General features: G+C 32.0%; 2 protein-coding genes across 2 annotated transcripts in view; one reads left to right on the top strand and one right to left on the bottom strand.

Annotated features, from left to right (window-relative positions):
• The window catches only part of LOC114296398 (uncharacterized), a 33,512-nt gene extending 33,051 nt beyond the window's left edge, over positions 1 to 461 (bottom strand). Inside the window, exon 1 of the mRNA XM_028240688.2 lies at positions 392 to 461. Coding sequence (XP_028096489.2) covers positions 392 to 461 — 70 coding nt within the window. The remainder of the gene's footprint in view (positions 1 to 391) is intronic.
• A 4,378-nt stretch (positions 462 to 4,839) lies between these two features.
• LOC114296408 (uncharacterized) lies at positions 4,840 to 14,203 on the top strand. Its single transcript, XM_028240707.2, has 4 exons — positions 4,840 to 5,033; positions 5,488 to 5,954; positions 11,621 to 12,224; positions 13,586 to 14,203. Exons 1-4 carry the CDS (start codon positions 4,869 to 4,871, stop codon positions 14,042 to 14,044), a joined length of 1,695 nt encoding a protein of 564 aa, XP_028096508.2. The 5' UTR covers positions 4,840 to 4,868; the 3' UTR covers positions 14,045 to 14,203.
• Positions 14,204 to 15,469: the final 1,266 nt, after the last annotated feature.

A 15,469-nucleotide genomic window follows, 5' to 3' on the forward strand; every position in this document is an offset into this window, starting at 1 on the left:
AATGGGCTTCTAGCACTTGGTATTAAAAAAATAGTTCGCCAGATTATTTTTTATTTTTATTTTTTACATGTTGGGCATTTTTTATAAAACATTAATGTTTAATTTTTTATATTTTTTGTTAAGTAAAAATCATTGTTTTATTTGTTTTATTTTTTTGGAAATTTTTTATTTATTTTTTATTTTTTAAATGTTGGGCATTTTTTTTTTTTTTGGAATATTAATGTTTAATGTTTTTGTATTATTTTATTGGGAAAATCGGTCTAGGGTCCCTCTCCCACTTTTCATAATGGAAGTGATCCATAAAATTATTTTTTGATATCTGAGGTCCCTAAACATTTCTCTACCCGAAACAACCTATCGACCTCGATCTCAAGCAGCTTTTGGACCTCACCTCTCTTCACCATCTCCTTCAAATTCGTCTCCATCACCAAATGCCTCTCTCTCGGCATCTTCTCCGTCATCTCTCTGTCCAATCTCATCTCAGGCGTTCGATCTTCTGGCAGATTGCACTCAGCTCTTCCGCTAGGGACACATCGATCGACTCGATCTTCGCCGGAGCGGCGTTGACCAGATGAAGATTCTCCTTGTTCGAATCATTTATCGGTGAGATCGGGATCCAATTCTGGCTCACCAGAGAAATCTCTGAGCTGGTCTCAACTCTGGCTCAGGAACAAGGAAGCTCTCAACCATGTAGCTTCTCCTCCGAATCCTCTCCAAACTCCCCCAATCTCAGAGAAATACTGTGTATATTGATTATGAGTATGAAAAACGACCTGTATTGACTGGCTACCTCAATTCATCGTCTTCTTCCTCCTCGTCCCCAGAACGGTACTTCGACATGCCCAGATCCGAAATGCCAAAATGGGTCGACGAGTACATTAACCAGATCAGATCGGAGTTGAGAGAAGGCAGGTGGGACGAATCAGACGTCTCCGAAATCATACACGTGTCGGCCTCTGGATTGCTGGGCATTTTCGTCTTCAAGCACATGACATTCTGTCAGCACGTAAAGCTTATATGAAGGGTGCTGAAGTTGGGTCTGTGGTCAAATAAGACGTCAAAGATACTAATAATAAAGTAGAAAGGAACCAACCTAGTGAATTCAAGGAAGCAATAGCTAGAATGATGAATAGTCTAGTTACAGACTTCAACAAAAATGGGTCAAAGGACTGTGAGCAGTTCCGTCGTCTCCCTCAGTAAGTCAGAGAAATTCTTTGTAATAGAGCCAGAGAAATTTGTGAAGTCAGAGAAATTTCCTAGATCAATATACAATCACCAAGTTCTGTTCATAAAAATACAACTTTACTGTAAATAGAGAGAATTTCTCTGGTTTGTTTGGTTTGGAGAGAATTGCTCTGGTTTTGGACCAGAGAAATTTTTGAGTTGTGAATTTCTCTGGGTTGAGTGATTTGGAGATGGGGAATTTCTCTGATTTGAGTGAATTTTTCTGGGCCGGTAAGGAAAATTTCTCTGGCTTTCAAAAAAAATTTCTGAGTTAAAGTGAGTCTAGAGAAATTCTTCCTTGGTCCAGAGAAATTCTCAACTCAGAGAAATTTCAAAAGAACTGAATTTTGTTTCTTGATTTTACTCAATGCAATAATTTTGTGTATGCTCAGTTTTCAAATATCCTTATATTGGATGTGAGTTTACTGTTATGATCGTTTATTTTCCCTTCCTTCCTCAAATCAGAGAAATTCTGAGAATAATTGGACCAGAGAAATTCTGAGACTTTCCAGAGAAATATTTGGGCCAGAGAAATTTAAAATTTCTCTGGGCCAGAATTTCTCTGGACTGAAATTTCTCTGGATCAAGGTTGAGGGACCTTAAACATTATGAAAATATTGTTGAGGGACCTTAGACATTATGAGAATATTTGATGTCCTTTATACTGTAAAATCTTAATATCAGGGACTTGAAAAAAAATACCCCTATTTTATTTGTTTTATTATTTTATATAAAAATAATTTAACAATCCCCACACCAACAATTGTCATCAAAATAAATACAATTTTACTTAATTCCTTCAATATCAATTTCCTCACTATGAATCCCTTTCATTCTACCCTTGAAAATAAACGAGACTTAAGATTTTTAGGAAAGAAGATAAAATTAAAGGTAATTTTAACTCCTAAAATGTATTTTAACATATGAATTTATCTTTTCCATATCAACTCTAAATTTAATGTGTGTAGCACAAATTCTGTCAATTTAAACTGAATTATTGATGGCCTAAACCACAAGAGTTAAAAAAATTAATAATAAAGTCAACTCCACCTCATGGGCAACCATAAAGAGGATCATGGGCCACTTGTCCCCTGTTAGCTTCGTCCGTCCGCTGTATGTAATTATTAAAGTCAACTCCACCTCATTAGTTTGAACAGAGTAAGGTTCTTTATTTTAATTAATCTAACATGTTTGAACAACCCACAACTCTCCCTTTAAAGCTCTCGTTGAGGATGCAAAGTTTCTCTCAACAGATGTAATCGCTCTCTAGGACACACAATGAGTGAGGGTAACAAGGTTGCTGACAAACTGACAAATCTAGGAGTTGCTCAAGATGACCATATAGTGATTCTTGAAAACTCTCCAGAAGCAGTTAGATCTCTACTCATAGATGATATGACTGGAAATTATGTAGTGAGGGACTAGCCCTCTGTTTTGTTTTATGTTAAACCTTTATCTACTTCGATTTCCAAGGAATCAAAAAAAATAACATGTTTGAACAAAGGAATTTTTTTCCTATAAGTATGATCCTAAACATTTGCTGCAAGAATTTTTCCTAGGGTAGTAAGAAGGGGTTGGGGTGGTGTGGGCAAAGGGAGAGGGAGTAGCCATACCCATAGGCTGGGGAGGTAAAAAGAGGTTGCGAGGATGATGGGGGGAGATGGCGGGTGATGGTAGGTGAAAAGGGGTGATTTGGGATACTCTTAACGGTTAGCATTAATTTTTAAAACAAGGCAATTAGGGTTAAGGTTGTTTGGAATGAAAGATCAAATTAAGGGTAAATTTGACTTTTAAATTGTATTTTAACTTTTAAATAATAGTATTCATTTTGTTTGGTTTTAGTTTTTTGTATTCAACTTTTTAGAAATTAAATTTTTGTTTTTCGTATTTTTTTGATTTTAGAAAATATTTTTAAAATTTTAAGTAATTTTATATTTTTTCAGATGCACCTTACTTAGATATATTTAAAAAATAAAATATTTTAAAAAATAATAAATACACAAGAATACGAAAAATATATTGAATTCTTATATTTTTTTATATATATATTTTTGATATTTAGGGAATTTTCTAAAAAAAATTCACAAATATTATACTTTTTAAGTGTATTTATGTTAAGCGTATCTAAAAATTAAAAAAATTGTTTAGAATATTAAAAAAAATTCAGTACAAACAAAAAAAATATGACAAAATAAAAAATTTTAATTTTCTAAAAAAGTGAATTCTGATAGTCCAAACCAAATTGCACTCTAAAAATTAGGTTGGATACTTATTGAATTTTTTTATTACTATTAATTCTTTATTTAAAATGGCAAAAAAGTACTTGACAATAAAAAAAAGTTAAATAAAAATAATGTTGACACTCCATTCATTATCACCTCCAATATTCATTTTATGTCGTCTCTTCTTACTCTCGTCACTTTCATCTTTTTAAAATGGGTAAATTACAAACAGATCACCTGAGATTTACTTAAATTACAAATTATCTCATGTGATTTTAAAAATTACATTATACCCTTTAAGGTTTCTAATTTCATAATAAATATGTCATTTTATTAATAAATCATCAAGTTAATTAACAGTTTTTAATAATGTTAAAATTTTATTTCAATTAATAATTCAAATAATTTTATTATTGTATAGGTGAGTAGTTATAAATTTTATTCTTTCAATTAATTATGTTAAATAAAAAATTCTAACACGGAGGTATTTGTAATTTTTCAAATCACAGGAAACAATTCGTATTTTAAGTAAACATCAAGAGATGTATTTGTAATTTACCCTTTCAAAATTATCCCAGCAGCACTATCCTAGAAAAAAAAAACTCAAAAGTAGAAGTGCACGAATTCAAAATTTATCCTTCCATTTATCATCATCATTTTGACAGTATAGATTTGTATTTGAATCTCGTGGCTTTGGGAGAATAATTTCAAAAATCTTGTTATAGTTCTTATTGATATGAAGTGTTGTTGAGACCATTCTGAATCAATAATTCATTAAAATTTCGTAAGAGTATTTCTACTAGTACTTGTTCAATTAGATCATACTCAACAAATTGCTTTGAAGTATAATTATTGTTGTGCCGATTAAAGCTGATTTTATGGCTGTTGTTGAAAAATAAATTCTTAGGATAACTCTAATTTTTCCCATATCAACTCCAATTTTGATGCATGTAGCACAAATTCTGTCAATTAAACAAAATTATTGATGGCCAAAACTCTTGGCCTGAATTGGCTAGAAATTATTTGGTTAAAATAATTAATAAAGATAAAATAGGTTAAAATAATCAATAAAACAAAATGTCATCTCCAATCCATAATCGTTTTATTTTTTCTCTCACAATCATCCAATCAACTACACAAAAAGATAAATAAACAAATAACTATCATCCCAAACATAATACTTTTAGTCAGGCTAAAATAGTTAAAAAATCAAAATAATCAATTAATATAACCTATTCCCAAACAGGATGAAAGATTATTAAAAAAATTTAAAAGACATTGAGAAAAAATACTTTATTAATAATAATAATTTTTTTTGGGACAACCTTAAGAGGATCATGGCCCCCTTGTATATAATTATTAAAGTAAACTCCACCTCATTGGTTACAACAGAGTAAGGTTCTCTGTTTTAATCAATCTAACATGTTTGAACAAAAGAATTTTTCCTATAAGTATGACCCCAAGAATTGCACAACTACACAAAGCTATTTTGCTTCCATGGCACCTCTTCAAGCCTGCAACAATTCTTTTGTCCTTCTTCTATGCCTCCTTTGTCTACACACCATCTTTCCTAGTGCAATTTCAAAAGTAAGTCTCTCTCTCTACCAGTGATTTAAATGTATCGTATATTGCCTGATATGCATTGATATTTTATACTCTTGATACTCATATTCATCAATAAGGAGCATATTTGGTTGTCTTATTATAAATTAAAAGTTGATAATTAATAAAAGAGAAGTAAAAAACGCTCTTCCCAGCTTTTAGATATTCATTTTTTTTCCAACTATTTTGTCCTAATAAGCCAAAACCTATAAATAATTCAAATAAGCTGCCCTACCTAATATGGATTGTATCACCACTATATGTATCCTAATACTGCTCTTCATAGACACATTACACGAAATTTTTGTTAAGAAAAAAAAAATTAGAAACACAAAAGTCGAATCACAACCCTTTCACGAGAAGGGCCGAGTTCTGCAATTAGTTTGTGTGTAAGTAAAATAACTATTTTGTTAATATAATCTTGTTTTGATCATGTTAGGCAAACGGAGAGGAAGATTGGCTAAACCATGGCGGAGATATATACAACCGTAGATATGCTTACAACGAAACCAAGATCAGCCCATCAACTGTCTCAAATCTACGTCTCAAGTGGCAGTTCTTTGCAGGGAAGGACATAAGTGCCACTCCAGCAATCTTCGACGGCATGCTCTACTTTCCGAGCTGGAATGGTTACCTTTATGCAGTTAAAGCAGAGGATGGGTCACTTATTTGGAAACAGAACTTGCAAAACCTAACTGGGTTTCAGCCAACTGGGTTTGTTGGTAATGTCAATACCACTGTTTCGAGATCGACTCCGACAGTCGCAGGTAACTTGCTTATCATCGGAATCTATGGCCCGGCGGTGGTTATAGCTGTTGAAAGGTGGAGTGGGGAGCTTGTTTGGTCTACACAGCTCGATCCCCACCCTGCTGGTGTTATCACTATGTCTGGAACTTTTTACAATGGGTTAGTAGTTGCTACCTTCATTGTACTTGAATTTTACTCAGAAATATATGGTCGAAACTCGTTTTATGACCTCACAAAATATCAATTGAATCTCAACTACATTATCAACTTCGGACAAATTTCTCGGTAGTTTTATTGTTTCTAATTAGAGTAAATTTCTTGCATAAATTGATTTTTTTAATGAAAATAACATACAAATTCGCTTTTTGAATTCATTTTCTAGACTCAATAATATGTAACTGATTTGATTGGCTAATAATTAAATAATATATGAAAGTGTTACTTTTAATATTTTAATTGATTGTTACATGACTGGATTTGAAAATTAAATTTAATTTTTAGTCTTAAACAGTAATGTTCTTTTTTTTAATTACTTTTTTTATTATTATTAAATACAAAGGTGGTGGGATCTGAACTAATAAATAGATATGAGATAATGTGAGACTCATAGTCGTTGGGAAAGTCCTATTTTTATATCCCATTGGAGATCACATTCACGGAGGATTTGTGACTTATTCAAAAATATATATATATATATATATATAGTTAGTCGATGAATTCACATTTTTAAAAATTATATCATTGAGACTTTTTAATTAAACAAAATATTTGAATTACATTGACACTAAAATAAATAGTGTTGAGATTCTTGATAATAAGTTTTTGATCTCTGTTATCCAAATATTAGCGTAAAAAAATCAGGTTGATTGCTTTAATGATCCTCAAAGTATAGATTTTGTTGTACTTTTAGTCTCCAATTTTTTAATTTGTTCCACTTTAATCCCATTAACAAAATGAGAGGTATTTTTGGATTGGGATTTTCTTATATTGAGATCTCAATATGATGAGGGGCTTATAGAGCCCACCACAAGTCCCGTTTCGATGATCCAAGCCGTTCATTTTGTAAATCTCTCAATGTATAATATTCATAAAAAAAAATTAAGTCAATCTGATAATTGTAATATTTTCATATTATTACATTTATCTCTAAAAATATGGATGGTTTATTTTAAAAATATATTTGTGATCTATTTTTTTGGAGACAAATGTAATAAAATAAAAAAATTACGATTACTAGATCGAACTAATTTTTTTCATAGATATTATATACATTGAGGGCCTTACAAAATAAACGATTTAGATTATTGAAACGAAATTTGTGATGGGCCCTATAACTCCCTCAAGTTCTCTCATATTGAGATGAGATTTCAATGTAAAAGAAGTCTAATCCTTTTTAAAATTTTACATAAAGTCTTGATAAAATTGGAATGACCAAATACACACATGATCTCGAAATATGCATTTTGTAACATTTTGATTTTTAAAATATGGCTTTTGCTTCATTTTAGTCTCTAAAATATATACTTGATTTTTTATCCTTTTTAATAAAATTTTGAAAATATCACCCTCCCGTTAACGCACAAGTGTATACAGATCAAATACTTTGTGACAAAATAAAACAATTAAAATATTGGAATTGAAGTATAACAATACGTATCCTTGGAGAACCATTTGTATAATTAACTCAAAAAAAATTGATAAAAAATTGTTTATATATATATTATTTTCCTTATATTTAATAAAGGGATATTTCATTTTTTAGTACCCATAGACAGTTTCCTATTGTTCATTACAAGATTTAACACTTATAAACTTAAATAGTTTTATCCATATGTACCGAAAAGAAATAAATCTTCTCGTATAATTCTATTGATCAAGTCTGCGCTTTTCCGTACGATGTTGTTTTACTCCTTGAAAACACAAACGTGAGCTAGCCAGCAGGTGTGTGCCGGATACCTCTCCGATGCCTAATCAGCAAAATAGACAAATAGACAAATAGACAAAAGCTCTGTGTCTTCGAGAATCAAAGTTGTATTACCTTTCCATAGGTGATGTTATGAACTTTTATAGGTTCCGTGTGGCACAATCCTAGTAGGACTCTTACTCCTCCATGTAGAATCCTCCTAGGAATCACTTTCTTGAAAGATAATGTTTATCCCTCAACACTCCCTCACTGCTTAAACCAAGTGAGATGGTTCTACCACGGTTGGATGTCAATTCGACCGAGATAACATGGCCACACTAAAGCCGCAGACTAGACCGAGATCCAACTAGCTCGGTTCTTCTTTTTACTGCGCTTGCACCTCGGCTGACATTCCAACTGGATTGTCCGAAACCGTGCTATCCACAATGAGCTTGGATCGAGCTAACCAATAGCAAGGTTCTGAGGAAAGCTCAACATACTTTGGCCCAACATAGTATGACCGAGCTAACTGTCACCGCGCTGATCTTGGTGACCGAGCTAACCACCAAGCTCCTTCGGACCGGACTATCTGCAAGGCTCTTCTGGATCGGACTAATTACAAGGCCTTTTTACTCAGCACTTCTTACCGCGGCCCACAGAATGGCCCATTACCTAACTCGGCCCAATTTGTTTATAAATTACCCTCTCACCATAGATGTAAATAAATAAATAAGTTGCAATTCTTCTTATCATTGTTTTTTTTTTTTCTTTTTTTTAAATGAAATTCTTCTTATCATTGTTAATAGCAGTTGAGTCTAATTATTGAGATTATTAATCCAAAACCTTTGACAAGATTAATTTATACTAATACCTAAATTTGAAAGTCAATGATGTTACATTTAGGGGAGATTACAATTGTCAGATCCATGAATGCCTTTATTTTAATGCATCATAAGTTCTATAGGAACATCTCTACTAAATTATCAATTTTTTCACCATAATAAAGGAGAAAATAAATAATTTAATAAATAAATTATAAAAAAAAAAAAAATCTCATAATAAGTTTACGTACTTCAACAATCTGAGTGAATAGCACAAAGACATGAAAATAATATAAAACTAACTTATTTTTTAATTTAATTAGTGCGCCATGCAAAAAAGAAAATTTATTTAAAACAAGATTCAGTGTGTTTGGTTTGAGTTTTCTAGATTAAATTTTTTAAAAATTGAGTTTTTTGGTTTTGCGTATTTTTTTGTTTTTAGTGAATATTTTTAAAAGTTTAAACATTTTTTTTTTAATTTTTTCAGATGTACCTTACTTAGATGTATCTAAAAAATAAAGAAATTGTGAAAAAACATTTTTAAAAATTAATAAATACATAAAAATACAAAAAATGTACTGAATTCTTTTCTTTTTTTTTGTATTTTTGGTATTTAGTGAATTTTTAAAAGATTTTTTTAATAATTTTTTTACTTTTTAGATATATTTATGTTGGGTGTGTCTAAAAAGTAAAAAAATTGCTTAAAATATTAAAAAAAAATCAGGAAAAACAAAAAAAACACGGAAAATAAGAAAGTAGAATTTTCTGAAAAGTGTTTTTGGAAAAATGGAACCAAGCAAGCTAATTTATTTTTATAAAATAATAAATGGAGAGCATCTCCAACCTACTAGGCATATAATGTTTGTTAGTCAAAATATCTAATGTGACTCACTTTTTTTAACTCTAATGCACGAGGCATATGATTATGCATTTTGGCTCAACTCACATTCACTAGTTACATGTAGCTAGCATTCAAGGCTAAGCAAAATATATTTAATCATTAGGATTATTTCCCTTTATCTTTGTTGTTGACGTGGTATTCTATAAAGTTAATAGCATTTGGATGAATAGCTAAAATAAAGAACATGATTGGAGTAGAAACATGAAACAGTTGATAGGCAAAATAAAATATATACTTCATAGTAATATTTAAATAGGCAAAATACCTACTATCGTTGGAGATGGCCTCAACAAATAAAATAATATAGAATTTATTAATTAATATATATTTTTTATTTTATTTTTAAATAATATTTAGGTTCAGCCGCAATTTTAGCTCACCCAACGTTGGGTTGGCTGGAAAGTTAAATTTACTTGACGTTGAAGGCATTTAACAGAAAATTATTAAATAATTTTAAAATACCATCCAATATCATATAACTGATGTCACATTATATTTTAGAAATATTTAGTAATTTCTTAACATATAGCCTAGTTCAAATCCACTAGTTATTTAATCCTCGTACCACATGCTCGTTGTGCCTAGTTGTTTGTGCCCAATTGATAAAAACATATTAAAAAAATAAAAAGTTCATGGTACATGCATAATTATTCACAAATTATATTTTTTTTAATGCATAGACTTCATTTAGAATGTACAATCCAATATTTGTTTTCTTGTAATCAATGCCGAAATGAAAACATTAAAAAAATTACAATTGAAATAATCTTCTTATTTATTTTCTTTTATTTCTCTCCTATTGTTTTTTCTCTTAATCATCCCACCACCACAACCATCCATTGCCACCTCAGTAGCACCACGTAAAATCACCATCACTCTCCATCTCCACATCAGAAAATGATCTTCAATAAACCCAATTAACCCAACCTATTCATTTAATGAACGGGTTTAAATTGAATAGTTGAAATGCATAATTTGTTCTAACTCACTCACGAATCCAATCCATCCATATATTTGATCTAATTGGTTAGTAACTTTTTGACTATTTGACTAAAATATGTACTAAAAAAAACTAGTATGTTTGGAATGACTTTTTTATTTTTTACAAAAAGATGTGTAAAAAGTAGAGAGAAAAGAAAATTTTTGACTTTTTGGTATGAGTTATTGATTTTTTGGCCTTTTTAGCCTCCGTTTGAGAAGTGGGTTGGGTTTTTGGCTATTTTAGTCTGGGCTATTTTAGCCTGGTTTGGGAAGGGCTTTTTGGCTTTTTTTGTGAGAGATGATTGTAATGATTATGGGTTGGATTTGATATTTTGTTTTTTTGTGGCTAAAATAGCCTATTTTGTTTTTTGTGGCTATTTTAGCCAAAAAAGCCTGACTTTTTTCTTCCCAAACAGAGCCTTAGTAACTTTTTGACTTTTTAACTAAACCGGCCTGTTGCCAAACGAGGCCTCAGAATGTTAATTAGAGTAACACTAATATTAGGGATTAATTCTAAACAAATTATTAAATATTATACGCAATATTTATATATATAGTTAGGGGATACCTAGGGAGGCAAGCTGCCCCAGTGGTAAGGGCGCACACGTGACTGTGTGGTTAAGGCGCATGGTCACGGGTTCGATTCCCCACTGGGTGAGTGCTTGCAGCAGTTTGAAAGGGGTACACGGCTTCCCCCGAGCTACTTACCCCGCAGGATTAGTCCTGACTTCCCAAAAAACTAGAGAGTTGGGGATACCTGCGTTATCAAAAAAAAAAAAAAAAAGTTAGGAGACTCATATCACATAAGATAAGACCCACACTCATATAAATATTATGTAAAATATTTAATACTAATTTATTTGGAGTTTTGGTATTTTTGTTAGAGGAATGCTCACATCACAGGCATGGGGGCGTAGTGTACGTACGGTCCAAGGATGTTATTTTTGAGTCATGAATTTCACCAACTCCAAAGTCGTTTTGTTATTGAGAAATGTTAAGGATCATTAAAAAAATTTTATGAAAATAATTATGAAAGATTTGTGATTTTTAGATTATTTTAATTAGTATATAATATTTTATTTTAAGTGTAATTTAAAAGTCACAAATTTTTTATGATCATTTTCATGAAAAATTTATCATGATAGCTAGTATTGCTGTTTATTATTTGATTAGGAACAAACCCAATAATATTACTGAATTTTTAGTTGGTTACGAACAGAGCATTTTACGTGGGAACATCATCACTAGAAGAAGGACTCAGCATCACCCAATGCTGCACCTTCGAAGGCAGCTTCGCCAAGCTAAACATCACCACCGGCGCTATCGCATGGCAAACCTTCATGCTACCAAACAACAACGGCTCCCTTGGACAATACGCCGGAGCAGCCATCTGGGGAAGCAGCCCTTCCATCGACATCCCCCGAAACCTCGTCTACATCGCCACCGGAAACCTCTACTCCGTTCCTCCAAACATAAGTCTCTGTCAGCAAAAACAGAACAACCAAACGGTCCCTACTCAACCCGACCAGTGTGTCGAGCCCGACAACCATTCCAACTCCATTCTGGGATTGGATTTGGATTCTGGGAAGATTGTTTGGTATACGCAATTAGGGGGTTATGATGTTTGGTTTTTCGCGTGTTTTTTGGATCCTACGAGTCCGAGTTGTCCGCCCGGGCCGAGTACGGATGCGGATTTCGGAGAAGCTCCCATGATGTTGAGTGTGGAGGTTAATGGGACGAAGAGAGATGTGGTGGTTGCTGTGCAGAAGAATGGCTTTGCGTGGGCTTTGGATCGGAACAATGGCAGTATCATCTGGTCTACGGTCAGTTCACTCCTTTCCTTCCACAATATAACCTTTTTTATTTTTCAACGATGATTCATCTTACTAATTTGGGAGTACTAATTGACTGCTAGTGAGGTAAAAATTCAAAAAAAAAAAAAAAAAAAGCAAAACATTCCATCATATGGGAACCTACACCATTTTTGAGCTATTAGTACTCATCTTTTTAGTGATCTCACTCATTTTTGTTTACTTTTCGAAAAATATCAATTTAGTGGGGGTTTGAAAAAATAATTGTAAACTTTTCTGTAAGTACGCAAGAAAAATTTCCCTTATTACACTGTGCTGCAATTACCCTTTTAATTTTTCATCATTTTTTTTATTTATTTAAAAAAAAAAAAAAAAATTGGCACTTAGGCAAGAGGTCTATTTTTGAAATTCTTAGGCCTATCAGCCCAAGTTTAAAAAGATATTATTTGTCTAATAAAACATCTTGTTCAAAATTTGCATCTGTTACGTATCTATGCAATTATTTATGTTTAAATATACAGCTATTTATACATGTGTCACTTATCTGTCTAATTATCTAATGTCTCATTACTTGTACACGTGTCACCTATTTCTTCAATTATTACTTATTTGTCCGACTCCCTCCTATTGCCGGCTAATGACTTTCGACAACTTTTTAATGCGTGTTCTTCTCACCAATAAAATTAATAGTTAAACTTAATGCCTAATGCACCCCTCAACTTAGATTTACTGATTTTTTTTTTTTTTTGTCAGTAGAATATTTATATTTACAAATATCAAAATAATTAACAATTAACTATTAAGAGAGTTCAAAACACAAATATGTAAACTCTACAGCAACAGTCACTACATAATATAAGAAAGGAGCTCCATAATAACAGTTTGGATATACTGTCACTCCCTACAACAACACTAAAAACAAACTTGCAAGTGTGATATAGAATGTTATAAAAGACAAAAGTGAAATCTTTCCTAACACTAATTGATTTTAGGAGACATAGTAAAAACTCAAATTAAATAATTAATTTTTATTTTTGATAAAAAAAAATTTGGATAATTGTTGTGAGCATTTAGCATGAGATTCACCTTAAATCTCACTATCCTAATCCACACTAGTCAAGGGTTCATATTTCTAAATTTTTTGTCATAAGATTTTTCATATAATATTTTGCATAAAAAATGTATAGACAGAAAAATTTAGATAAAGAGAATCTTTAGAAGTGGATTCCATATCATTATATGGCCATGTTTGTTTTAAGAGATGAGATTATGAGATGCCTAACACCCCGTACTCCACATCTCTTTTTTAGTACCATGAAATTATATTTATGTGATTATGAGTACGATAAGATTGAGTGATAATAAGTGTTCAGGTGGCTGGACCTGGCGGATTTGGTGGAGGTGGTACATGGGGAGCGGCCACCGACGAAAACCGAGTCTACACCAACATTGGCAACAGCAACGACAAGATCTTCACTCTGAAACCATCCAACCAAACCACTACATCCGGCGGATGGGTGGCGATGGACGCTCGCAACGGTCAAATCTTGTGGTCCACAGCCAACCCCAACATTAACACCTCATCTAGTGGTCCTGTGACTATAGCCAATGGTGTCCTCTTTGCTGGTTCCACGTACCAAACAGGACCCCTATTCGCCATGAATGCCGAAACTGGTAAAATTCTATGGTCCTATGATACCGGAGCCACCGTGTATGGTGGCGCGTCGGTGAGCAAGGGTTGCGTTTACGTGGGGAATGGATATAAGGTCGGCTTTTTTGCGGGTGATCCATTTTTCACTGCAGGAACCTCACTATTTGCCTTTTGTGTTTGACGAATGAATTTGTTTTCTATCTTATGGAATGATATGTTATCTATTTTCTGTAAGAATAGAGTAAATTCCATTCTTATTGAAAATTTGTAGACAAAGTTGTTTATGTGACAATATTCTTTTTATAAATAAAAATCATCTTTATCGTGTTTTGTTTTAAAAGATGTTTACAATATGTAAGAGGAAAATAGCCATGCTATTTATTGATGAATGCGAGGGTGTTTGACAACTTGATTCAATATTTAAAATTGAATATATTAAATAATAACTACATTTGATATCACTTAAAAATTTAAATACTTCATAAAATATAAATTAAAATTTAAAAAAAAATTAAGCCTTAAGAAATTTACTTAATTCTAACTGAATTTATAAATATTAAACATAAGTATCGTAAACACTATTATAAATTTACCACCACCACCATCACTATCATACCACCACCACCGCCACCACTACTACCACTACCGCTATCACCACCACCATTACTATCACCACGTTCATCATCATTGTTATTAGTATCATAAGCACCACCATTGCCACTGTCACTGCCACTGCACGCCATCACCACCGCCACCATCATACCACAACCACCACTATCACTGCTGCCACCAACAACACCACCACCACCACCATCACCGCCGCTGCCGCCGCCGCTGCCACTTTCATCATTATTGTTACTGTTACTATAAACACCATCATCATTTTACTACCATTGTTATCACTACTGCTAACACCACCACCACGAGCACCATAATACCATTACCACCACCATCACCATCACAATATAAAAATTAAAATATATAATTTAAAAATAATAAATTTCAAATTTGATCTTATACATATCAAATAACTTATTTTTAATTCAACACTTAAATTTTTATCAAATAATTTTTTAAATTAAAAAATTCAACATTCAGTTATCAATACTAAATTTTTAATCTTCAATTTTCAATTTTATCAAACACCACCTACCTTAAACAATGAAAACTTTAAATTTAAGAACATAAGCCTAAACTGCAATTATAACGACATTGGTTGAAATTAAGATTTCCATTCCATTCCATTAAATATAAACATGAAATTATAAATCAATAGACCAGAGAAGCGAACCAGTTGTGTACTAATTTTGTTGTATAATCTCATTGACGGGCTCAAACCAAGGTCTTTAGACTATTGTTGCGAATTCAACTCCTATAGAAAGGAATGTGATATCCTTTCAAGTAAGAGAAGTGCGATATCCTTTCTCATAGCATTGACAGCGTTTCTTTAGTTTCAATCTATAGATTTCCTCATTTTTAAGAAACACATTCAACTTGTTTAGTTCCATTTTTTTAAAAACAGTCTTTCAGAAAATTTTACTTTCTTATTTTTCGTGTTTTTTTTATTTTTATTAAATTTTTTTAATATTTTAAACAATTTTTTTAC

The sequence above is a fragment of the Camellia sinensis genome, chromosome 4 (genome assembly GCF_055761805.1).
Source record: "Camellia sinensis isolate YWXY chromosome 4, ASM5576180v1, whole genome shotgun sequence".
Classification (NCBI taxonomy): Eukaryota; Viridiplantae; Streptophyta; class Magnoliopsida; order Ericales; family Theaceae; genus Camellia; species Camellia sinensis.